This window comes from Lissotriton vulgaris, chromosome 4_1 (genome assembly GCF_964263255.1).
Source record: "Lissotriton vulgaris chromosome 4_1, aLisVul1.2, whole genome shotgun sequence".
In the NCBI taxonomy this organism is placed as follows: domain Eukaryota; kingdom Metazoa; phylum Chordata; class Amphibia; order Caudata; family Salamandridae; genus Lissotriton; species Lissotriton vulgaris.
The window spans coordinates 117,820,177-117,847,808 of NC_141691.1; the positions used below are offsets into that span (position 1 = coordinate 117,820,177).

The 27,632-nt window shown below is 43.4% G+C and overlaps 1 protein-coding gene across 2 annotated transcripts in view; it reads left to right on the forward strand.

Moving 5' to 3' along the window:
• LOC147718446 (rho GTPase-activating protein 20-like) overlaps window positions 1–27,632 on the forward strand; it is a 489,762-nt gene that overhangs the window by 152,067 nt on the left and 310,063 nt on the right. For both annotated transcript variants that reach the window (XM_086918365.1, XM_086918366.1), the window contains one exon: window positions 6,827–6,909. In XM_086918365.1, coding sequence (XP_086774491.1) covers window positions 6,827–6,909 — 83 coding nt within the window. The remainder of the gene's footprint in view (window positions 1–6,826; window positions 6,910–27,632) is intronic.

The window sequence follows — 27,632 nt, forward strand, 5'->3', positions numbered from 1 at the left end:
ATGTATGCCATATTTGGTAGATATGGTGCATTTCTGCTCTTTCCCTCTGACACAACACAGAGCAGCAAGCAGCAAATTGTACTGCTGTGGTGTGTTGCTGGAAAGGTTAGTAGATCCGGGCCATGTGAGTCGCAACTTTATTTGTTGTGCTGCATTGGGATAAAAATAAATAATGGAGATTAATGGTAAATAATTCACATATTACCCGTCGTCCAAGACCTGACATATTAGAGAATATACCAAAGCCAGGAAACCCCACTCCGGGCATCCCAAAACGACAAGACACTGACATGCTATACAGGATCAAGACAAATAAAGTAGCAACACACTGCCTCCTCCCACCTCCACCAGGGACCCCTTCCCAGACAACCAACATGGCACCAGAAAGACAAGAATGGAGTGAATCCACAGCAACCGTGCAGGAAAACATCTTCACCAACTGCAGAGGTAGCCATCGGCCAACCAAACAAGGAGGCCAGAGCAGCCGCCTGCCAAACCCACTGAGGCACATACAGTATATGCTAAAGACCCAACCAAGTAGAAGCAGGGGTGTGGCTTGGGGTGTTACACTCCCCCTAATAACTTTCTTATTTAATAAATAGTTGGGTAAAGGAGCTTTCAGTCGGGTATGGTAGGGTGTCTTTGGGTTTGAACCTGGGATTTTTAAATACTCACCAAGACAGAAACACACACACTCATCTCAATCTTGACGGTCATAAAACATGGTTCATTTCACTCCCTCACAATCTGAACTCCTTTCCCTTTCCACTGGCCTTAAAACCCCCTTAAGCGATGCTTCTCATATAATGAGTGGATAAGTGTGGCTCAATGGTTAGAGCGGCAGTCCCTGATGCAGAGGGCTGGCCCAGGACCAGGGTTCAATTCCTGCCTCGGCGGGTCTTGGGCTCAATTTCCTCTGACCTGATAATTCTCGCTTCGGTGCCTATTCTAATCATGGGTCCCACTCTGCAACTCTGGGCAGTAGCTTGCTTAATCTCCACAACAGCGCTGGGATGCCTGGCTTCACTTTTGGGGTGCTCAGGAGTGGGCATTTCACAGGGAAAAGCCAGGAAGGGTTCCACAGCGGTATGCGTACAGCACCAAGACGCCTCAGGGTATAAGTGCGCTATACAAGTACGAATTCATTTCATCATTCATTTCATAATGATTAACATGATATGCCACGGTGATTGTCAGGAAATCTGAAGGTCACACCCACCAAATCTTACTGCCCAAGCTATGCTCCTGGGTAGTAGAAGGTCTTGGAGCATGGAGCTCAGGCCAGACTGCAGTGGGAGCTCTGAAGCCCTTGTGAATGCCTGGGAGCTGTCTCCTGGGACCAAGCATCCAGGCTCCGGCTCATACCACCTTCCCTACCAAAAGGCAGTCTCACAAAAGTCTTGCAAAATTTGAAAACACCTGCCTGTTAAAGATTATTTATTTTGAAGTCACCCTTTCCCCCAAAACGTCATCAGTGATGTTTGCTTCACTCACAAGCCAATGTCTAAGAAGAGGTGTGCCAACTCTGTGTTCTACAATTGAATCATGTGCTCTTTCTGTATACAAAATTCCAACAGCCAAGCAGGCATTTCAAATGTCGCACACTCCTAGCTGGAATCTGCAAGAGCTCGACAGCATGGCGTCCCCTGAGAATGAAATCAAAGATTTAAAAAGCCAGGGCCTCGGATTGTAACACAATCGGACATGGTGCAAACTCCCTACAAAGCAGCGGTGGCTCTACCGCTAAGGTAGAGGAGCACTGCCCCACTGCTCTGTGAGCAGTTCAGAAAGGAAAAATACAATGGTAATAATGCAATGTTATTATCTTTTTACCTTTCCACCCTGGCTCAGCTGGTTTACACTTTAGATGCGGGCGGGACTGGGCTGTCACGGTGTTGTGGGAGCAGTGGTGGGCACTTTCTTAAGCGCGCATGACGATTTGGCCGGCGATCTTGGTCCGGCCAAACAGTCATACGAATTTAGCACTTTCTCCACCCAGCTATATTGACAGCCTGGGTGGAGAACATACACAGGCTCCCAGTCCCGGTCTGAGTAACAAACCCCACCGCCCCGTTAAGAGGCAGCCTTCACACAACTTTGATGATACACGAAACAAATGCCACCAGAGTGGACTGTCATAGCTCATCGTTGTCCTTGTTTGAGGTTTTACTTCTATTGCCCGGAGCCTGAAAGTTCAACCAGGCCCCTTCTTAGGTGTCAGGCCTGGCGCCTCCAGAAGCGAAGCCCTGAACTTTAGGTTTACTCCAATAGGTAGCTCCATATTACGACAAAAGGCCCCATAAAGTTGCCTTGTTTTGGAAGAAGGGAGCGCTCCAGTGGCAAAAATGATATTATGCCTGGAGTTACGAAAATGTGTGCGCTGTCCTGGACAGGTGGGAAGGCTGAAGATAAGTTGCCTCGCATTATTCCTTCCTAGTGGGTTTAGTTTGTTTTGAAAGCAAGAAGAGCAATGGTAGCGTCCCAGCCAAGCTACGCAAAAGGTCACTGAGGTTGCGCAGACTGGTTTTGTAAAATGTTGGCCACGGCTGCATTATATAAACAAAGTGCTCCTTGAAGCCCTTGAGCTCAGAGCCAGACACTTCCTTCTGCTCCATTGTGTACATTACCACGCGGTGATATATCTGTCAGACAAAGGGTGGTTTCGCTGCCCCATCTGCAGTGCCAGTCCCGCCAGGGTGAGACTCAGCGCCTCCAAACAACGCCATGGAAAAGAGTTTTTAAACAGAAAGGTGATTTATGTCCCCAGCCTGCTGGGTACCCTTCCATCTTCAGAGCCAGATCATTTCAAATACCACCATCTCACACAGGCAATGATGGGGTGGATAGGGGTATATGGTGGTAAGTGCTATTTCAGGGTTCATGGGTGGATAGTCTTATATTGTGGTACAGTTAACTTTAGTGTTTATGGGTAGGTATGGGTATAGATCGGTAAGGGTATTTCTAGGGTTTAGGGTTAGGTAGGGGATATAGGGTTATAAAAGTAGTTTAAAAAAGGGAGGGTTTAGGGGGTCTCCCACTAAAAGGAAAATAAATGAAAAAAAATATATATAGGGGTTTAACCTTAACTATATTTGCCATGCGTGGTAGAGGCATGTATGGTAAAGAACATATGCCAAAGGCATGCGCGGTAAATACATGCGTTGTAAAGTCACACATCCAATTAACCCCAAACCTTTCCTTCTGCAGAGGCATACTTGACTTGGGGGGTATAAAAAGTTTCAATTATTTTTCTGCAATCATCATTGCAAGGTATGTGAAGTAACATTGAAGCAATCCATACCCGTATAGGCACCCCATAGAATTATATACCAAGAAGTAACATCAAAGCAATCAGAGACTCTATAGGTTTCCCAAAGAGCAATGTAACAGGAAGTGACATCAAAGCAAGCAATGTTGTTACGGCCATCCCAGGGGATGTGTAACAGGAAGTAACAATGCAGCAATCAATGGCTACTTGCACTACTGTACATTCCAGCCCTTGGAAAAGGTGCAAACCCGCTCCAAACTAGTGGTCCAAACGGGCTTCTTGCAGCCATTCCCTCCCCCACCCCTGAAACCTCCCTATCAATCAGACTCAGAGTTCTTGGGTGGAGATAAAAGGCTGCTGTTTTATAAGATGTCAGTCATACATCACAAGATGGGTCATAATTCAACATGACCTATCCGAGGTCATTGATATGCACCATAAATCATGCCATAATATAGGCCACAAATCCTTCAGCAGTCATAAATCACTAGTCACCTTTTTAAGCCAGGTTGGCAACACTATAACAGCATAAATCGCTGACAGAGCCATAAGGCATAGGATCTTTTACGCGCTCTGGATGTGAGGGCGCCTTTGGGCTGTGCACAGTAGCTTCTAGGCTTCCCTTGCTACCGATGCATAACATCTGAGGCCCTTCTGGTCATGCAGGGGTACCTATGGTGTTTCTGTTTTGCGACTAGAGACTATCCCCTTTGGCTCCCCCATTGCCCCTCCGTATCCCTGCCGTTAGACAACTCTTTCCCTTCCATCGGCCTACTGGTCGTCCTTAGATGTTTGTGCTATTGCTTGCTGGTGCTGTCTCTGCCACCTTATTGAAGCCACATCCCAGCCCCTTATTCACTGTTGATGCCCTCAATGATTTAATTTACCAAGTCATGAGTTCTATTATATTTCAGGTCATAAGCAGTGAGCGGCAGGGGCACACATTATAGTTAGCTCAGTACACTATAACAGTTGTTTTGTTCTTTAAAATAATATTACATTAATACAAAGCCTAACTATAACGTCATTGTAACCTTTGTTTTTTTCAGTGAATTTGAACATAAAGTTAGATATTATTACCATACTTAACTACCACCCTAACCTTTGTTTTATTCAGTCTATCTATCTATCTATCTATCTATCTATCTATCTATCTATCTATCTATCTATCTATCTATCTATCTATATATATATATATATATATATATATATATATATATATATATATATATATATATTTATTTATTTTTTTGGGGGGGGGGGGGAGTTTCCCCCCATTTCACGAATCTCCACAAAACTTTCCAAAAAGGTGCTACTTTTCAACTAGTTTGGGCATGCAAAGTTTCAGCATGATCCATCAAGTAAGGGGCCAAGAAAAAAGGGGGGTCCCAAAATGCAAAATCCAATTGCATTTTCCATCTGCTTCTTTAAGAAGGGCTACAGCATAATGTACTAAGTGGAATGACACCAAATTGGGCAGAAAGCTTGAATGTGTTACACAGATTGTGCTTTTTGTGATTTGGTGTAAATCTGTTCAGTAATTTTTGAGAAATTAAGGATGAACAATATTTGTATATCTGGACAGTTGGGTCCGCGAGAGGCACACGAGACTCTTGTGGGAGTGCCAATTAAAAAATGGAGTGTTCTGATTGGCTATGGGAGCTTAATTTCCCTTGAACCATCTCACTCCTGTGGGGGTTGGATTCCAGAACAGATCAGGGAAGTCATGCAGTCCCTTTCTTGAATCATTATAGGGCCCCTGGAAGCCAACTCAAGGGCCGAAATTCTCCAAAAAGGGGGACGGCCTCCCTCTTAGAGCCATTAAAAGGCCATGGGGACTCTATCACTCAGGGCTGGTATTTCCAATTTAAGGAGAGTGGTGCCATGCAGCCCCCTTTCTAAAGCCTTCTATGGTCCGTGGACACCATTCCCCGGGGCGCTTTGTCCCAGGGAACCCACCCCCGGGGCATAGCAGTGTCCCTGCCTGGCGTGGACAGGGAAACCTGAGTAAAATATTTCAACCTCCCGCTGTGTGGAAGGAAACACAAAGCGAGCTGGGAGCAGACTCTTCATCTGTTTCCCGGCCCACACTGATACAGGCTGGGAAACAGATCAAATTATTGCTCCCACCCATAAGGAGTAGCATAAGTAACTGCTCCCTGCAGGTGGGAGTAATGCAGGCTCCCACTGCATGCAGGAGCTGGCTAGGGCTGCAGGGAATTTAGGGACGGCCACATCCCCCAACAAGTGTATGGTGGGTGTTCTGGGTGGGCACCAGGGCACCCATCTTTAAGTAATGCAGGCTCCAGTAGATGGGGTCCCCAGGGCCAATAGTGGCTCAGGGTTAGGGGCAGCGCACCCCATCTCTAATTAAAGAAAAAAGCTTTGGGGTTCCCAGGGCCTAAACAGACTTGGAGAGGGGGGCCACGTGGCCCCCTCCCCTTTTTAGAAGTTTTGTTTCTGGGGGTGGACTCCCCTTTAAAAAAAAGGCCTTCAGGATGCAGTCCCCAGGGCCTAATAAGGAATGGCGCTTGGCTCCCCTCCCCTCTGGAATATACGTAGGGACCTGGGGATGAGGTTTGCAGGGCCACATGTGGGTCAGGCTGTGTGGCCCTCCTCCCCTTTAAAAGAGATACTGTGGAGGATGTGATCCCCGGGGCCTTTTAAAGGCTGAGGTAGGGTGGCCAATTGGCCCCCTTTCCCTCTTTAAAAAAAAGCCCTGGGAGTGTAGTCCCCAGGGCCTAATATGGAGGGATCTCATTTAAAGAACATAAGGCCCAGGGTTCCCAGGGCTTAATTGGCTTAATGAGGCTGGGGGGGTGTGGGGGGGGGGGGGCGGATGTGACCCCCCTCATACCCTCCCGTGTCGGGAGATTGGCTTTACGTATGGTAATAAAATATTACTTTATGCAAAGTTAGTTGAATATGTTAGTGACAGAAAGGTAGATCTTGATTTAGAAAGAGCCCCATTTGTAAATGCTAGGAAATCTACTCAGGAGTTTGGGAGTCATTAAAGAAATACATTTATACATATCTAGGGACACAGATCCTCTGCAGATCCACGGGTACCTACTGGTACCCGCTGGGTCCGGGGAAAAGCATGGCCCTGTACCGTAATTATGTATTACTTTACATTAAAAAGAACATAGAAATACACTGAAAAAAAAGGTTACTGGGACATTATCATTAGGTTGGCATTTTACCCACACAAAACTGTACACATTCAGTAGTTAGAGGTGTACTCATCTAAAGAAACTATAACTCATGCTGTTAAGTAACTTTAGACCATAAGTTATAGTTTCTTAACATAAGTCTAGTTATAATGCTGAATTTCTGTGGATGTGTGTGGGTAAAACATCACCCTAACTATAACCCCCTGTAAGCTTTGGTTGTTTCAGTGAATATGCATATATATATGGTTTGTAGGATTGCCCTTTGTAGGTGTCACCCAATTTGTTTACCTCCTAAACATCATTCTAGACACACTACTGACCTATCTACATTGTGATGTGAGTGCAAACCCCTACCTGATGCGTGTTCTCTTCTTTCCTCTAACAGAAGATGAAGACTTCAGTCCAACGAAGACGCTCAACCCCTTCCGCCCTCAGCAAGGCTCTCAGCAAGTCCAAGGCGCACTCCAGGTAAGACTTTCTACTCTAATCTACTAAATATTTGTTTGAATTTATTAAATAGTAAAAATGCAATTTTTTTATTGATAAAAATCATAACAAATAATCTTGAGTTTCCAGTGGTGTCCACAGTGCTGTCTCGAATGATAATGTTGCTCTTCTTCCTTGGCATATTCTCTTAAAATATATTGGTTCTATTTAGTTTTTAAAATATACCTTGAGCTTTCTAATTAGCTTAGGATACCACGCCACTGCCAAAGTGCTGTAAATAACACATATTATAAGTAAAGTTAGTGTTTGCCCAGTTTACTAACCTCACAGTGATGCAAGGCTGAGTCAGTCATGCCAGGATGCAAATCTCTACATATGTTTCCGGTGGTTACTTAACTCACTGAGCCATCCGGCCTGCTGGGGCTGTAGCTTATTGTTCCAGGCCCATTCCTATGGGTTGCTCTCTGCCTATCCTGGGTGGATTCACCAGGCATGCACCATGGCTGCCCACTGACACTCCCAGTGGACTCATCACAGCATGTACCATAGCCAATGGTATAATGCTAATTCCCATAGGTTGCTGCCTGTCACTCCTGACTGAGCTCCACAGGGCATGTACCATAGGCGGTTGCCTAATTTCGCATTCTGCCATTCCCTGTTGCTTCTAGGTGAGTCCGCTGAGCCAAGGCCGCGTCTGGCTGCATAATGGCCATTGGTATTTGCTGCTTGTTAACTGCCACTGAGCCAACTCCTTAGAGCAAGTAACATGGACAGTTGCGTAATGCTGGCTCCTATGGGCCACTCCTCTTATGCACCCATGTGGGGACTTGCCAAGGCACCATATTCAGTGTGGTGAAAACCGCATAATAGACTGTAATTATAGGTATTTGCAGGCATGTCTGCATCATTTCTCATTCTTCCCCAGCACTCATGCATATGCACAGCTACATGCTTGCTGAAGCATGATCTGAACAGTCACTCACATGCACACATGGCACTAAACCACTTCCCGCATAGACCACAATTCAGCCACACGCTTTCTAACCATCCACACTCTTCCATCTGATGCTTAAGTGGCAAACCATTGACCTTCATGCATAGGTGCAGAGCCAAAAACAATCTGTTCCTTATGCACAACATCAAAACCCAACCCATATAGACAACATAACACACATGAACTCTTCCATCAGCAGTGTCCCCACAGGAGTGATGAGAACTCCACCATTTTATGAGACTTCGAAACGCGTAGACCAGTTCTTCTTCCAGCTATAGGAATTTAAAATGAAGTATAATTTTGAAAAAATTGTTTGATGTATTGTTATATCATTTCCCATGGCTGTTTTTGTAAATAACACATGTAAAGTTTTTTTTAATTAAGACTTGGAGTGTGTGGGTAGGTTGAGTGCTGAATGTAAGAAATGAGTGTGTGAAGAGAATAGGAGAGAGTGAGAGAATGATAAAGAAGATAATGTTTTATGAAATATGATTTTGATATGAGGTGCAAATGTCAATTATGTGTTGAAATTGTATAAAATGCTTAATTTTTGAAATGCAAAAAAACGAATAAAAAGAAAAAGATGTATTCCAGACAGAAAGAGAAGTATTCGATACATGTTGTTGGATTTTCAATCTGTTTTTATAGACTAAAGGCAGAAATAAACTAGCCGTATTGGCAGTTGTTTAGCTGTGTTGTTAATTGAGGCTTGGCCTTACTGCTGTGAGCCCCAACCCAGTGGTGGACAGGAGTGTGTCATCCATGGGAGGAGGCACATTAGTGTCTCATCAGGGATTGTGCTATATAAAACCAAGCACATCACAATCCCTGCCCCCAGGGTTACATCTCATGGAGGTTCCATAGCTGTGGTCCTGTGAGGCCTCCACCGTTCAAGCCACTCCAGAACCCCTGGATGGCGGAGCACCGCTGGTGTGTGCGGGGGGGGGGGGCGGGGGCTCTGCCCCCTTCACATACACACAGACACACACACGCACACACGCACACACACACACACACATGACTCCGTGTGAGTTTCCTCTTGCTGCCCACATCAGATTAGCAGGAAGTGGTGTTTCACTCAGCACCTCAAACCAGTAGGAAGTGGTTATTCCACAGGACATGCCTCTCTAACATAGGGTGGGTGTGGTTCTGCATCTATGCTCACTTCCCCTCCAGTGACGTCAACTTGTTCTCCAGATAAGCACAGATAGTTTCTTGTGCAGAGCATTACAGTGCGGTGACTTGATTTCTAAACAGTAGAATTCCTCAGGTTAGGCGCCATTTTAGTAAATCGGTGCAAATCAATAATAGTTATGACCTGAGTTGAAACCCTGGGACTTGTGCAAATGGAGTCCCTGTAGGATCATACTGAAGGCATAGACTGCCATTTCACTACAACAAAGAATTGCAGACAATGGTCACGTGACAAAGCACTGTTCAATGACCGCGACTAATAGCAGGAGAGAAATCATGTCAGTGAAGGCACGAAGGGAAATGATGCACCCAGTTAGAGCAACATTTTAACAAAAAAAAGGTGGAGCACGTCAACACGGTGTTCAGAGAGTGCCCTAGCAGCAAGTGGATACTAAAGTGAAACATATTAAATTATATTAAAAAAACCCATATATACAGAGAGGGTGATCAGGAATGAAGATATTAAACAACATTGACCTAGAGAAAATGAAACGGAAACATTGGTAATCCCTCTGTGTAACAGAAAGAAACAAGACGACTAGTTTGTTTCAAGTAAACTCCATAAAGACATTAAACGAATCAGTCTCAAAATGATGGAACTGGCGATTAAATGGGATTTCTAACACGTTAATAAATTTCCCAGGATCTAAGAGTAGCTGGGTAAAGTTTAAGATAAAGATGAGATTGAGAAACATTGAAATGTGCCTCATAACTTAGATTTTGTTTTACTTTCAGCAGTATGAATGAATTAATTAATCTTTATTGTTCAGTTAAGTAAAACTTACAATTAAAACACCTATTAAAATAGAAAATACAATAAAAAGTCCAGCTGTAGCGTTGATCTCTGTGACTTATTCGTTCGCTGGTAAAAATGGTTTAGTACAACATGTTGCCCATTCAAAGAAACCGGAAGACTCATAAATACATTAATAAACAGTTGCAGGGAAGATGCTTAGTGCATTAGCAGAAAAAGTAGGTGCAGCGCGTAGATACGCGCTAAGCCATGAGCAGGTCGTTGAGTCATCAGGCAGAGGCGTAAAAAAATTGCTTATTGCATGCATTAAAATTAGAGGCGTGAGTAACAGTATAACCGACGAAAGACCCTAGCTGCAAGGGTTGGTGCAGGTTACAGGGTTGGTAAGCCAAGGGAGAGTGAGTGGATGAACAAGCGAGAAGCAAGTGCAACGTGACCTAGATTTGGAGGGCACACTAAAACCGAATACCCTAGGGCCATTGAGTGCGCGAAGTGCAAGCAGGCATTGGCGTTGGAGAACAACCACTCACTATGGGGTCAGCTTAGCCAATGTAGTTTCCACCAGACTCTTAAATTTCAGGGATTTCCAGTAGAGCATTAGAGGCTCTCCTTGTAGGCTGGTCATAAAGTGCAGTTTCCACAGACGTCATCATTCTGTCATCAAGGCGGGGCAAGCTCAAACAATATGAAAGATGTCTTCCTTTGGAAAATGACAAAGCCGACACGTGTTCTTGATGGAATTTCTTCTCCAGACAGGAGAGTTGCATCGAGTAGGGAAGCAACCTAACTGGTGGTTCAGCAGCCTCAGGTTTGCCTTTTGCCCAAACAGTTGAGGCTTTAAGAGACCATATGTGCCTATTGTGATCCAGGTGTATGACCTCTTTGACAGCAGCGATTTGTCGTTGAGAGAGGAGAGCTTTTTTGCTACTGAATTTATCACTCTGTTTAAAGCTGGCTGGGTGAGTGTTAGGGTCTAGAGACTGAAAAGTCGTTAGGACCTGGTTTAGATAGTCGTGTGCCAGAGTGCTTCCGGGATCAGAGATGGCCTTCCACAAGATGCTGCTAAGTCTGACTCTTACCTCATTTTTCAGCTTATAACAGGATTTTAAATAGCACCAAGACTCCCAGCAGCATTATTTAACATTTTCCTTCTTTTAGTCTTAACTTCTTTTTAGTACCTCATAATATCCTATTGTTCTTCAACATATATATATATATAAATATTTCGTTTTTTACTATCTTTTTTCTTTTTGTAGTAACACCTCATATTCATTTTTTTCCCCTTTCTACCAACATCCTTTATTTCCTTTTGCACCCCCTTCTCGCCACCTCTTTTGAATTTTATCTTAAGTATTTCTCCTTTGTTTTCCTCATACCTCTTTTTTTCTCTTCCTTCTCATCGTCATTTTCCCATTTTTTCTGTTTTCATTACCCTTTCCTATCCAATCATTCCCTTTTTTGTGTCTAGTCTTTGAATTTTTCAAAATCAAATTTTGTGACATAAAACTGTAGAAATAATAATCTGTCAAGTAAATCAGTTGACATGTTGATGTAATATAAAATATTCTAAATACACAAGATTGGTATGTACGATCAAGTATTTAGGTGTAAGTTCTATAGAAAATCCTTCAAAATAATACCACTTAATGAAGATCCGCTGATCTTCTTAGTAGCTGAGGGTACCACTAGGTAGAAAATGGTGCAACTGGCTATGCGGACAAAGTTTAAAGACTAAAAGATATTGTATTATTAAATAAGTAAGCATCAGACCATGCAAGTCGCATATGAAAACAGAATAAAGACTACCTTTTATGTATGGTTTGGCTTCCCCAAATTAAAACTATCAGTAGTGCTTGTGCATCATAATACTATTGGTCTAAAATTCTAATGGATCACCAAATTAGATACACCTCTAGTCTCATCAATTGAGCTAATTACGACTTGTAAATAAATCAAAGGATATCAAAATCAATATTATTGAAGGGCATTTTAGGAAATTAAGGAATTGGTCATCAATGAACAGTGCCTGGACTTCTGATTCAAGTATTCATAGTACACTCTATCATTTAGCAAATGATCACCCTTTCTTGTTCATCTTCAATTTCATTTATGTCTCCTTAATTTCTGTTAGCTATAGAAAACACCAAGGCACCGATAATGGGTTGGCTGGCGTGGTACCAATGGGAGGATTGCTGCCAGGCCAATTCCATGTGGCCCAGTGTTCTTGAACCTGAAACCCCTAAGTGGTGGCATACCGGGCTTGGTTTTATCGGGTGTGAGGGAGGTGGAGGCCCCAGGCATGGCTTGCCACCTCCCCACCTCCTCTCACACACAGGATATTTGTGCAGAGCTCCCCCAGTAGCCCCTGCCCTGCTGTACAAGACCTCACCTGGAACCCTCTTTAATCCCTACTGCCATTTACCACCTGCTAGGTGTAGATAGTAAATTATAGCGGAAAAGTCCCTAGAATAAGAGATAATGACACGGAAAGGGATTTGCTAACTCTTGGTGTGCAAATTTATTCTCCATAGTGAGGAGTGACACTCGTGACTGCACAGGACAGGGGTGGAATTCCTGCCAAAATCTTTTCTGATCATTTATGGGTTTTTTTGTATTTGTCTCTCTTCAAGCACTTTGAAATGACCAAGGTAATGTGAGGCCAACACAACACAAAACTCGTTAAAGAATACATAGATACCTGCTGTCCCATGGCAGGTATGTGAGAGAAGAGTCCATAAGCCCCTCCACAATATGCATGAGTACTGACTCCCTTCTCTGCACTCCTTTCTATTCCATGGAACAATAATGCTTTATTCTGATAATAAGTAAAAAAGGACACCCGTCATTCTGGATCTCACAATTGTTGTCCATCATTTGGCTCACATTAGATTAAATATTGCTTTGCTTGAAATAAAAGGCCCCTTTAATATTGATTCTTAGTTCTAGTCAAACTGTGCTGGCCTCCAAGGGATAGGGCTATCTCTTGGAAATTTTTCTAAGACATTTGGAGGTAGGAGTGAGTGAGGCAGTTTGTGAGTGAGTAACTATACTACAACTATATAGCTAGGCATTCTTGAAGCGGTGGAGGGGTGCCACGAAAAGTAGTCAAGCATGTCTAGGCTGCCTACGACTACAACTATCATCTCAAAAGCAAGTGCACTTCCTACCACTACATCTCGGGGGCCTGAAGAGGCGTTCTGGTTTATTTCGTTGTTGGGGGGTGGAGGGGGAAGGGAGGAGATGTGGCATAACCACCATAACCAGCTGACTTTGGAATTTGGGAACTAGGGTTGAATCACTTAGGGACTTACTACGAGTTCAGTGGTCCGACTGCTAATGGACCGTACCTGCCCCCAACATAAGACCACTGCACCTTTGGCCTTCCGATCGCCATATTACGAGTTTCCCCAGGGGCCGGAGTTGTGGCTGCTGTGGTCTTTCAGTTTGGGCAATGTATGCCTATATATATATATTGATGACTGTGTGTACATTCTGACTGCATGTTTGTTGAATGCCCAAAAATGCATGAGATATATAAAAAATACCATCTACCCATTGCCGGAGTCGGACCTATATGTGGGCAGTCCAGGTAATGGCTCTTTAATACCAAAGTACTTACCTGTATTTTGCTGCAGACGGGGTTGTATTCCTCAGGGTGAAGATGCTGCTGTGTAGGGGGGACATGGAGAAAGAGATCCACCTTGAAATCTGCTGAGAAGAACAGGAAAGGGTTGAGCATTCAACCCAAATCCTTTGTCTTTGCCGACCATTGGACGGTGGCCCAACCACTGCGGTTGGCCAACTTGTAATACGGACGACGGTGTTGCACCTCTGTACGACTCTGTGGAGGCTGCCCTCAGACAACTGCGACCCCGGAGGTCTGCATGGCAGAGCCAGCGGCTCGGCAGCCGTCTTCCCAATGCCAATGAGCACAACTCATAACATGGTCGGCCCACCACCGCCAAGACAGCGGTCCACGGACCGCAGACTCATAATGAGGCCCTCAATCTCCCACTGCCTAAAAAACCACAAACAAACAAAAAAAAGTGACCTTCTGTAATGTAGTCTTTTGCATAAAGAGCTCTGATGCCTTAAAACCACTTTTGCGCTAAATAAAACGGCACAAATAAAAAAAATACAAGTAACAATGTACCTAATGAACCAGCTGTACTAAAGGACAATATCGCTTACATTAATACATGTGATTGAACGTATGGTGGATGATGAGTTTACACACAGAACGAACCAAATGCCTACAAACATTACACCTTAACCAGTTTTTCTGAGGGTATGTGCCAATCTAGTGGGAAGGTAGGTGGAAACATATCCTGGTGCCACAGACTTGATTGAAAGCTTGAACAATGCTTTATAAAAAATATTTACCTACAATATCAACGTTGAAATCCAGTTTGGGCTAAAAGGCACATTTTCAGTAAAACTAGTAAGCATCTGTAATCGCCACCAGAGGCATGGGCTCTAATAAAAGGGACCCCAGGCATTATTTATATTAGGTGACCTGAATAGCCTACAGCACGGTTGGAGCCACACTGCGGTTTAATGGGCGTAAGATGCAGCACAACATCTGGTGGAACTGTGGGGTAAATTGTCCTGGTGTTAAATAGATTGAAGAGCCCAGCTGTCTGGATGAGACCCCATACATCTGTGGAACCAGAGGTTCAATGGCACCCTCCCAGGCGCCTTTCATCCCTCTGAGGTCGATGGGACAGAGAGCAGTCACTGTGTCTTTGATCAAGATAAAAGAGGTTCCATTTCATACAAATGTCGGTAGTAAAGCAAGGGTAATGTTGAAAAAGAAGTCATAATAAAAATCCTGTTGATTTCGTTGTTTTTTTCGACAATTTGAATATGTTTCAGTTCATGGGGTCATTAATTCGGTCTGAATCGAATTTGTGCTTTTCAACAGCAGCTTCCCTCCCTACTCCTAAGCATGATTAATCCAAATGTAACAAATTAATGACATAACTTGTCCACCATTCCCTAGCCCCATCAAACCCCATTCCGCGGCCATCTTTAAATAGCCTTAAGCACAATGGTTGCCAATGTCACAGGAAGTACACTTTGCTTCTGTAGAGAGTGAACTTTGATGTATTTCTTTGGTTGCTCCTGGTCTTTCATCCCTGGTACGTGCCTGATTCAGTGTTTGGCGTCACAAACGTGACGGATAGCCCGCCTGCCAAATTACAAGTCCATTATATCCTATGTCACTTGTGATGGAGTAAGCCAAGCACCAAATTCTAAATCAGGCTCCGTGTCACGTCACCGGAAAATAATAGTGACCAAATCGATCGATACTGTGGTTGAAGTTGAGAAATTGCTGAAGCTGGGAGATATCTGGGAGACATCCCCTCTTCCTAGGATTTGATAATCAATTTAGCTCCGTAATTAAATAGAAGCTGTGGGTTCGGGTGAGAGTTTTTTGAGAAATGGGTACTTTTTGGAGCAACATAGAAGGTGCTAACTGAATAATGAATGAGCTGAAAGCAAAGGTTTCAGCTCACTGCACTAAAGAGAGTAAGGGAACATCACAACTCTGAGGTCAGATTACAATGTTATAAGAATGATGTGGCAAAGTACATGCGGCGAGGTCAAAGGTAGCGAGGCAGGGTTGCATATGTTGTAGAAGAAGTGAAGAAAGTAGGTGGGAGATATTTAATTAATTATTTGTGGGATTGTAATGCGCTAGAATCGACTCCCGAAGGAGTATCTCTGCGCAGTAGAACGCTGGGGAACCCGTCCTGGCTTTCCCTGTGAGATGGTCCCTACTGGGTATCTCCAAGGTGAAACCAGGCATCCCCGGCGTCTGTGGGGGGGCCGTTGTGGAGATGAGGCAAGCGAATGCCCAGAGTTGCCGAGTGTGATCCCTGGTTAGAGTAGGCACCGAGATGAGAATTATAGAGTCCGCTGACCCTGGTCCACAACCCTGCCGCGTCGGGAATTGAACCGTGGTCCCGGGCCGTCCTCTGCTCTCGTGTCTGCCGCCTCTAACCAGTGAGCCACACCACTCCACTTATTATATTGGAACAAAGGGGCCTATTACCAAGATCAAGCGATAATCATCGCTTAACACGGTTAGTGGCAATATTATTATCGCTGAGCTCCGCCGATTTTTTATCGCAGATAAATCTTGCTATTATCAAGGTTTATCTCAAAAGCGATAAAAATCGGCCGAAATGCATGAATATCGCTGAAAAGTCAGCGATATTCATGCATTACCGAGCTAATGCTCTTAGCCATGTTATCCACCTACAATTGGATAACATGGCTAAGAACTGCTCTGGGCAGGCGTTAGCTTTTGGAGATATTCGCGCTTGGCACGAATATTTCCAAATGTACGCCATTGTAGGTAATAGGAGATAGCGATGTTAGCGACTGTTTACAGTCGCTAACATCTTGGCACGCCCACTTTGCATGTCATTAGCGATTAATGTCGCTGACATGCAAAGCGGGCCCCAAGATGATCGCTACTAGCTGTCGCTAACTGGTGTTAGCGACAGCTAGGTAATAGGGCGATAAAATTAGCGCCGCTTTAGCGGGAAAAATTCCTGCTAAAGCGTCGATAAGGCCCTTGGTAATATGCCCCAAAATGTTGTAGCTTGGTTACAACTAATGGGAGATGACAGATGTAGGCGCTGTGTGGTCTGGCTCAGGGAATTTTTAAACTAGCAGGCAGAGGCATCGAGCACTGAAGTGAGCCGATAAATTTGCCAGAAAGAATGCTTGGCTGCCAGTAAACATTGCCTTTTACCGGCAGTTTCAGCTGTTTCTGATCAGCACAGTGGGGTCTTCTGTTGATTTGGGGCATTTTTTTCCAGCCTATTGTAATTCCGTTTTCGTACTGACAGCAGCAATTAAACAAAAGCACTGGCAAAATCAACAGGCTTGGCGTTGCGTGCCAGTCTTTTGCCTTTTTCAGTGCTTATTTTAGTTTCTCATGGTTTTTTGAAAAAATCTTTATTGCTGTCGGGGAAACTGCCAGGCCGTTGTCAATAAAAAAAAAATTACTTTACCAAAGTAGCCCCTGGCATTGAAGGGAACTACTTTGTGTGAGGATGTGATCCTTGTGAAAGAACCAAATGCTGTCACTCACAGTGAAGTTAACCAATGGCTGAAGTGGGCTGACCCACTGCCCCATGTGGTATGCTGTAGTGAGCGGAATCAAAATGTGAATGGCACAATAGCAGACCAATGGATGAAAAGGGATGACTGATATGTTGTACATAAATCTTAGTAAAATAAAAAGGTCTTGGCTCACGCCACACCATAAAAAGCCCTAGTTGGATGTAAGTTAGGAGATCTACAAGGAGACACCTGTGTCCGAAGGAAGTTATTGACAAGCTGGCTGGAGACTCCTTATAAGAGTGGATGAGCAACGTTTTGGCTGGATTGTATTCTGGGCTTCCTTCTAGGTTGGACGGTTTCAATGGAGGCTCAGTCTCCTGGAACTCTAGCAGTACCAGATTAGTTTCGTCTCTAGGAGGTCTATGCCAGAAATATTCTCTCTCTCGCCCCACTGCGTTATTTGTCAGAAATTAGTACCAGGAGCCCAAGTGCAAATTCCTCAGACTTCATCTGGCACGCGGGCTTGTATTGCCAGGATAAGGGTAGCTGCATGAAAACTCCAGAAGTCGACAGGATTTGTGGGGATGCACGAGTCTGCCCCTTCAACACATATTTGTAATTCGTCCAGTGTTCTTCATTCACTAAAGTTGGACTTTAATTAATTGCATTATGCGCGAGGGGAGGAGAGAACTTGTTTTGCCTGCAGGGAGAACCAGTGCCATCTGCGAGAGGGATATTGGAGTTGTGTCTGCTGCATGGAAGCCACTGGAACTCAATGTTGTAGGACTGAGTGTGTGTAAATTGGCTTTGAGTTCATTCATACAATCTACCCGAGGGTTTCTGAGAGTCTGTATATTACGATGTACACATGCAAACAAATGGATTTACAAGTGGAGGTCATGCATAAAAGATAACCTTACATTTGTTAACCTTTGTGCAATAAATTCCCACCCAAGAGGCAGTGCTTAATTTGAACCAGAGGTGGAATCAAGACAACGCAAACTAAAGAGCCATGAGGTGGAAACAAGACTACACAGATTAAAGAGGCATGAGGTAGAATCAAGACGATGCAGATCGAAGTGGGATGAAGTGGAATCAAGACTACGCAGATTAAAGAGGCATGAGGTGGAATCAAGACTAAACAGAATAAAGAGGCATGAGGTGGAACCAAAACAGTGCAGCTCGAAGTGGCATGAAGTGGAATCAAGACTACGCAGATTAAAGAAGCATTAAGTGGAATCAAGACTATGCAAATTGAAGAGGCATGAGGTGGAATCAAGACTACGCAGATTAAAGAAGCATTAAGTGGAATCAAGACTATGCAGATTGAAGAGGCATGAGGTGGAATCAAGACTACGCAGATTAAAGAGCCATGAGGTGGAATCAAGACTACACATATTAAAGAGGCAAGAGGTGGAATCAAGACTACACAGATTATAGATCCATGAGGTGGATTCAAGACTACGCCGATTAAAGAGGTATGAAGTGGAATCAAGACTACACAAATTTAAGAGCCATGAGATGGAATCAAGACTGAGCAGATTAAAGAGGCATGAGGTGGAATCAAGACTAAGCAAATTAAAGAGGCATGAGGTGGAATCAAGACTAAGCAAATTAAAGAACCATGGGGTGGAATCAAGACTACGTACATTAAAGAACCATGGGGTGGAATCAAGACTACGCACATTAAAGAACCATGGGGTGGAATCAAGACTACGCACATTAAAGAACCATGGGGTGGAATCAAGACTATGCAGATTAAAGAACCATGGAGTGGAATCAAGACTATGCACATTAGAGAGTCATGAGGTGGAATCAAGACTACGCAGATTAAAGAGGCTTGAGTTGGAATCAAGATTGAGCCGATTAAAAAAACATGAGGTGGAATCAAGACTACGCAGATTAAAGAGGCATAAAGTGGAATCAAGACTACGCAGATTAAAGAGGCATAAAGTGGAATCAAGACTACGCAGATTAAAGAGGCATGAAGTGGAATGAAGACCACACAACTGTTGTACTTGGCATGCCGACATTGAATAGCGCCAGACACAAGCTTCTAAGCTTTTGGACTCAGAACTTATCCTTTTACAAATTAAGCACTACCAAGAGGTGACGGTGGGTGTTCCAAGGTAGTGTTTCCCTGGTATGTTTGAGAACAGCTACATACTCAAGATTTAGTGGCAACTCTCAAACTCCTCTCTAGCCCCTTTATAATCTGTAAATGTTTGAATAATTACTCCTGCAGCAGTACACCCCTCTCCTGTTTCTGGAAAGAAGGGGACCCCTATATACAATAGTGATACACTTGCTATACATAGGGAAACTAAACAGTTTGGTAAAGGTCTATAGTCAAGTGAAAATACAAAAATAATGAGCCACAGACAATGTAAACACCTATAAATACTAACAGATGAACTCACCCCTCACTAATGTATAAGCATTATATTATATATTTTTATTTAGTCAGAAAAATTCTTTTTTTCGTTTTTTTTGAAAATATTCTTTGTGTACAAATATATCTTTTTTCATTTTATGACATAGTTCAGAATGAAATTGTTTAGAATTCATAGACATTAAAAACCATTAGCAGACAAACATGGAACACAACAAGTGATTTATGCAATATGGCAAGGTAGGTCACAACGCGCGTTTCGGCTGACTAGCCTTCTTCAGGTGCCAATATATTGCACTGAAATATTAAAAGCAATGTGAGTGAGAGTCAGACAATCATACATATTTTACATAAGTGACATTTAACAAACAACATTTCATGAAAAAGTATTAAAAAACTAATTGTCTACAGTCAAGCAATACAGTACATTTCATTGTGAGAGACATATGTGAGACAATTACTTATGTACACTCCTCAGGTATCTGGTTGCTTGTTAATAAGCGTTTTAGCATCCTAAATTCATATCTTTATACAAATTTCAATTCAAAACAATCCATAGGTTGCCTAAACATATATTACCTGAAGATTTATACGAGATGTTAATGAATCTGATTCATTTGTATATAAACCTGATATAAAATCCATAGTACGCATTTTTCAGATTCCGAATGAGGTTAGTATAAGAATGTATTACATTTTTATATTTTACTGGAACAAGCCAATCCTGGCGCTGTTCTCATAGTATGAGAGCAGCGTCTGGACTGGATGGGAATTGTGTCCCAGGGACTGCTGGGGGCAGCAGGAGAGTAGAGGTGCACTGAAGCGTGAGGTGGCCAACAGCATAAGGTAAGTCTTTAAAAAAAACATTCTTATTAATCACCCCCGGCCCGCCACTGAATATTTGCAGCAGTCGCGATTGCTGCACTGGTTATTTTCCAAGCATACTGCCGCGATCTATTGGTACAGTTCTGGGCAGGGGAGGCAGAAGTCTTTAATTGCAAGTAATCATTGGGCCTACAGAAATACTGCCCATGGATCATTGCTTTATTTTGATACCTGGACATAGATCAGGATGGCAAAAGTCCATGGAATTATCTCTGATTCGTGAAACATCCTTGGCATTGCATAAAATGTTTTCAGCTCTGAAAACAGAAATATACTCATAAGAAAGGCCAATGATAACATGTTTTTTGTTAGCAATTTGATTTTAAATTTAAAGCTACATTTGTGAAGAAATTATTATAAAAATAAGTTGTCGGCTAGGCGTGCTTGTAGTACGTGACACAGATAAGGCAAAACATCAAACTCAGTCCAGAAGCCAAAAAATCCTAACAACTTCTCAGCAGCCTGTGTTGTCAAATATAGCAGGACTCTTTGACGCCAGCTCTGTTCCCAGGACAGTGCCAGCGAACAAGTCACTTCACACGCCTCAGCATGTCTCTAACTTGATGCCAGTTCCTACTGACGTAAAACAGGGGTCGTCGCCAATGACGTAAGCTGTTTGTGTGATCTGAGGAGGAACCTGCCGCACTGGTGCCTAATGGCACCCTCACCCCCCCTGCAGTACTGAAACACTCTCCTACAACCTCAGAGAGTGTTTCCTTGCTAAAGGCAAAGAACAGCTACTTAAATGGGTTTTCTCTGTTCTACAAGCTAATGGAGTCCTGTTTGTTATCCATAGCACCAAGGGTCTTATTTATGAGAGGCTCATGCTGCCAAAGCATCTTTTTTTTAGTGCTTTGGCGGTGAAAGCCTCTCAATCACATTTTTGTGGCGATGCAAAGCCACCCTGCTTGGCTTTGCATGGCCTCATAGATAGGAAGTAAGGCAAAGCACTGCAAATCACTACGTTACCTTACTCTGTGCCAGGGAGGCATTGTGGTGGGTTTTCTCACGCAACACCCACGGATTTTGTACGCTGCCCCAAATTTACATAATCATGTAAACCTGGGGCAGCGGCAAAACCTTATACCTCCACAGACCAGGCGTAATGAGGAAAAATATTATTATTTCTACTCGTTTTTTTCCTCTTTCCATGTGTGCTGCATCCTGCAGCACACATGGAAAGGGGAAACGCCCCTCAGGATTGTTTATATGCAGAAAGGTGCCCCTTATATTTATTCAAATACAACATTTCACAAGTGAGGCCAGATTTTATCTGTTTCTAAATACCCTGACAGTAGGGGGTTGCGGATGTTTCAGAGCAGGAGCGCCTGCAACAGGTGGTGAATCGGCCTCGACCTGCAAATTGAGGATGTTAACACCATAAAGTAGTTTTGCTATCTGGGTTATGGCACACATTTACTCCCATAAAGGCAGGAATATGTAAGTTTGTATAGTGGGAAAAGAGAGGGCACACTCTGAAAATAGGTCCAGAAGTGCTGAAATGGGAATGAAGAACCCTCACCGTGTGCCTCATTTTAGATGTCTTTTGATTTTATTTGACTGTTTCTTGTATTCCCTAGGAGTTGCATTCCATTTAATGAGTGTATTTTCAGACAGGGAGTGTGCCATTTTCTTTCAGCAGTTAGCATTCTAGCTGTGCAGCTGGTCTCGTCATGTGATGTGACTGTGATGTCACGATAGAATGCTGCGAGTTCTACTTCTTGCCCGGGTTTGTATCGGAGAGTGCCAGTTGGAGGACAGCGGTGAAGGCTGTGCGTTGCTCAGCGTTGACCGTCCCTTCCAGCTTGTCGCAGAGGCCTCGCTACGAATTGAGAGTTCAGCTCCATAATTATAGGATTATGAGTTATCGGGACCCACATTAGTGACAATGTCAAAATGGTGTGTCGGTGTGGACTGCAGCCTGGCAGCAGGTAGGAAGGGTTAAAGGGCACAGAGAAAAAGGGGGGTCATTTGGAACAGGTGGCGTCATATTAAGACAGACTCTGAACCGAGCCCTGATCACGAGGTAAAATCCCTTCCCAGCTGTCATTCCAGTAATTACGTTTTCGGGTCCCCCGTCATCCACGGGCTGCTGACACATTAGGATAAGTGTTGCTCGCCACACTAACACATGATGCCGTTAATGAGTCTTTGCTGAATATTTACACAAGTGTGTTTTCCATCACTGGTTTCACCGTTCCTTTGAAAGTCCAATATCTAACATGTGCGGTTGTGCCCAGCACTATGTTTTCATAGACTTTTATTACTTCAACTAATCATAAACTCTTTTTTTATTGTTCTGTGTAGATTTTCACTTTGAAAGGTCGAGCTCCTTCCTTTTGCATTTAAACCAAAACTAACCCCAATTAGCAGAAAATTGTATATTCCTATAAATTAAGTTTTTTTATTAATGACAATCAAAAAAGACCATTGATATTTTCTTGATTGCTCTTAAAACAAGTAAACTAAAAAGGTAGTAAGAATACAAGTGGCATTGTATCATATCACCTCTCAGTCCAATTATCTGAGTACAGACGTATTCTACCCTTAACAAATGACTACTAAGCAGAATGCATGTACAGAGTGGAAGTTCGAAATATAATTCTAATCTAATATTGGACGTCCCATTAATGAACACAATTAACAAATCAGTATGCAGGAATGACTGTCTATGTTCATTCTCTAATCCATAGTATTTAGCATTTACTCTTACTAAAGAAATCAGGACCCTGGCTCCCACTCAAGTGAGAAACTCTACCTTTTACTATGCACAGGCTCACCCAACATGTTCAGAGCAGTCACTATATTCCTTGCACATAAAAAGGCAGTATGACGCTGTGTCACCACTAAAACTACTACTGTAAAATTGAAAGGCTTTCACCACAGGGGAGCAAATGTAATGAATACAAATACACTGACGTGGAACATTTAAACTTCCGAAAGCATACAGTCACTGTTTTTGATCATATAAATATTCAAGCAAGTGAGTACTTATTATAAGAAGATGGAACAGTTGCAGTTTCTTGGGAGGGACCTGAAATTCTTTGGGACTAACAGACCTGCTATGAATGTGCTCTAAACACCTCTGAGTAGCAGGACGGAGCCTCCTTCTACCTGCCCACAGATTACTGCAGTTATTGAAAACCATATTTTAAGTGTAAATATTTTAAAAATAAATAGTTGCAACATGCCATAAACTAGTAATTGTCCCTTCCCTATTGCTCAGCTTGAATGTGTGATGACCTCATAGGATGTTTGGGTGCCTGTGTGAGTGTGGAGCGTCAGTTGGGAAATGCAGGCTAAGCAGCAGGGAGCCTGCTCCTGGTGAGGCTACTCTTCATCTTCTTATATTCTTCTACTCATCTATCCTGGAACTAAGCTACAATAAAGATATCTTATTTATACACCTGACATGTGTATCTTCCATTTGCGACACAACACATTCAAAACATACTACTGGAATGCCATGACAGCCTATTAGGCCAGATTTACTAACCCTCTTGCGATACAAAGACAACATAAAGGCTTCAGTAAGATTTACAAAGTCAATTAATGGGTAATTTGCGCCGCCATACATAAGTTTGTAAAGCAGTATAACAACGCAGCAGCTTGTTTTACCGTACGTCAAATTTCGAGTTAGTGGCCGCTCCATTGGTTGAGCATGGGGTGTTCCAGTGCATCCACTCAGATTTGACACAATTCCAAATATACAAATGTTTGTAAACCCAGGATTGCATCAGACTGGTACGCCTCCCAGAGTATGCCGTAACAAAGAGAAAAATATTATTTCCATTTACTATGCGTGGTGCTTTCTGCATCACCCATTAAAAAATGAAAATGCTGCTTTGGATTCTTTTTGTGTAGAAAGGAATGCCTTCCTGCACAAAAACATTCCTTTGGTGCTAGGCAGCACACAGTGCATCAGCATTAGGAGGAAGCAGAAGTGAGTCACATCTTAGTAAATATGGCCCATTTCTGTCTCCCCATTTCACACAGTGCTCAACTTTGCTTGCTGCCCTGTGATGTGTTATAAGTGGTTCCAAAGATGACAAGAGGTAGCCATGAAGTATTATCATGTAGAGGTTTATTAGTTGCTTCCGTGGACATAAGTTATAAGTCAGGTTAAGTTCAATTAAGGTCCAAAGGGAATCAAATAAGATATTGTAGAAGTCCCACCAGGAGCTAGATGGTTGTTGCTCAGCCTACACTCTTCAACTGTCATTCCTCACATACCAACAAGCACACTCACATTCTAACCACACTGTCATCAGGCATTTCAACATTCCACGCAGACATCACATTCATTCTGGCTGAGCAACTAAGAAGAGGATGCACTAGGGAGAATTAAGTCACTACATATCCTCTTCCCTTGGGAACACCAAACAATAAACATTGCAACAATGCAGCATAAACCAGGGAATGAATGTGCAAGAAACATTGTGCATAATTCATCTAAAAAGTATGAAAAATACAAAGGAAGAATTAGCACAGATTAAAGCTCAGGATGCAAGACAGCACTTTCCCCTTACTAGGGAAAACAATAGAAAAGCAAGTGAGCAGTCATTTGTAGGGCCAGACCTAAATTACTTATTTGCAGCAAAGCCAATTATTTTATGATGCCATTTAACTCCAATTTTGTAATTAATGTTATTGATACTCTAGCTCACATTATCGTTTCTATTTCTGGTATATCTTCAACTAAAGTTCACTCACACTAAGTCTAGCTATACAATTTTCAACTTTGGACTCTCGGTCTGCAAATAGTTTGATTTTTATCACATCCGATTTTTGCTGTTGGTTTGTGTGGTACATTGAAAGTCAGGAAACAGCCATAGACTTCATGTATTGATTGAAGAGTTTATTGCCCTCCCTGTCATTCAGCCTGCCTGGTACCAACTGCCAGTTGAGACACAGGCCAAGCCCCCAACATTCCACGATGTCACCAAGCATTCAAGCAGTGACACCATGTGAGCCACAGGGAAATCCCAGCCAGAGAAAGAGACATAGATTAAATATAACACATCTCCTTTCTTAAGGGAAATAAGAAAAATGAAATTATAGTAAGCAACATCAACATCGGTGTACACATCAACATCAATGTACACCATACTTTCTGAAAATGAAGCATTTACATTACGATAGAAAATAAAGTGCATTACATACTCAGATAATTAGTATTGAGGATAATTAATCATGTCCTTGTCGCCAAATTGTAGTACATTGAAAGTCAGGAAACAGCCATAGACTTCATGTATTGATTGAAGAGTTTATTGCAGCAAAGGAACAAACGAACCTCTCACCATCTAGCTCGTCTCCAACTCACCATAGTTAGAATATTAGCCAGGTCACATTCAGAATAGAATCAACACAGTATTCTAACTACTAGAAACATAGAAGACAGACACCCCCAGACAAACAAAGTACATTCATATTTACAACAGTTTGTTAGGGAAGTGGAGTTTGTTGCTAAGCTTCTTTTCTCCCAGCAAACAGCAACCAAAGTTCTGCTGTCAGAATACTGTTTGTAGGAAATTGGGTTACTGGTTGAGTGGGAGGGAGGGCGGTGAAACCCTGCTCAAGTAGCAATCACAATCCATGTCAGAGTGATACCACAATCAAACTTCAAATTAACCTGTGCTTACTCCTCTGGTAGTTTGGCACAAAGCAGTCAGGCGGAACCGTTCCATCACGAGCCTCGGGTGGGCTGTGCTGGTGACGGAACGGTTCCGTCACGGCCCGCTCGCCGCGCCTACGTGGCGCGAATTCCACGCCTGCGCTAACGTTCTGAAGTGCGGGCGGGGCCGTGATGGAACCGTTGCGTCACAAGCACAGCTCACCCGCGTGCCGTGACGGAGCGGTTCCGTCACGAGTACGGGACCGCCGCGCGGCCCCCCCACCCCCTTAGCACTGCGGCGGAATAGCCACCCGCAGTGAAGGGGTTAAACAACAATAGAGTGAAAACACAATAGAAGAAAAATCTCAAATCAATTTAGAAAAATAGAGTAAAGTGTAATTAATTATTTGAAACCAAAACTACAAATGTCCAATCCAGAAAACCAGTGATATGCAATTTTAAAGATTTAAGTGAAAATATCTGGTCGCGCTGGATCGAGGCAAAGTCACAACTTCAGGTCAACTACGATGAAGCGCATGTTGGATGCAGGGACCAAGTAAGCGCAACTGAGCAAAATGCCTTAAATCATGGTTGAGGATGCATCACGCAACAGTGGTTCCATGGAAACTTTGGGGTTGAAATGCAGAGTTCTGCGTCGTCATTAAGGATGCCATTGATGAGGAACTAGTGATGCGAAGTCTGGCCTTGAGGTTGCGTCTCTCCACTATGGTTCCAAGAGAGTGGTGGGGCTGTGAGGCGAAGTTCTGCATTGTCGTTGAGAATGGAGTTCACGAGTGACTTGCGATGCAAAGACGTGCATCAAGGATGTATCGCACAACAGTGGTTCCGAGGAAGCTGCAAGGCGAGGTCCCTCATCAGGGCTGCCTCATGCAGCGGCGTTTCCGATGCAGCTGCGAGGAGATGCGTCAATTCTGCTCACAGGACCACTTCTGGGCTGGCAGAGCCCAATCAGGCCCACTTCCGAGGGTCTGGAACTGTGGTGGCACTACTTGGGGGGGCAAGACTCACAGCAGACAAAGTCCAGCTGCTTGGTTCAAGGAGGGTGGAGCCACTTTGGAGGTCCCAGTTTTAAGATATAGGTCCAGTCTTTATCACTAAGGTAGCAGGACAGCATACAGCAGGGCAGCAGAGTAACAGTTCTTCTTGCAGCAGAGCAGCACAACAGTCCCTACGTGTCTTCCACAGGTCTAGCGGTGTACTGAAGAGTTGAGTTTGAGGGTCCACTATTTATACATGAGGCCAGCTTTGAAGATGAAAAAGGTTCTGGAGGTTTCTGCCACCAGATGCGTTTGGAATTTCCTGCCTCCTTGCCGCAGCTTGATTGGAGGCACAAAAGATTAGGGTCAAGCTTTTAGTGAGCATGCTCAAGCAGAGCCTTTGTGAGGTGTGTTAGGTGACAGCTCCTCCCCCTCATCAAGTCAGAAATTGCCCATCCTGCCAGCACCTATTCCCCCTTGTTTCACTGTCTGGAAGCTACACACAAAGACCAACTACTAGCTGCACCTAGTCTGGGGGTAATACACAAAGACCAACTGCCAGCTATGCTACACTTAACACTGCGATCCAAATAATAGGCAGCAGGCCCCAAATAGTTATGACAAGAACATGCCAACTTTATAAAAGTGACATTTTTAGAATTGTGACTTCAAATATGACTTTACCATTAAAGAGGAGTTTTCTTCACGACACATAAGCCACCTTAAAATGGTCCACACACCGTCCACGATCCATTAACATGTGTTCGCAGACTCCCATCATCGTATTATTATTTATCATTTTCCTTTCTGAATGAGTTAAATGCTGTTGGAAT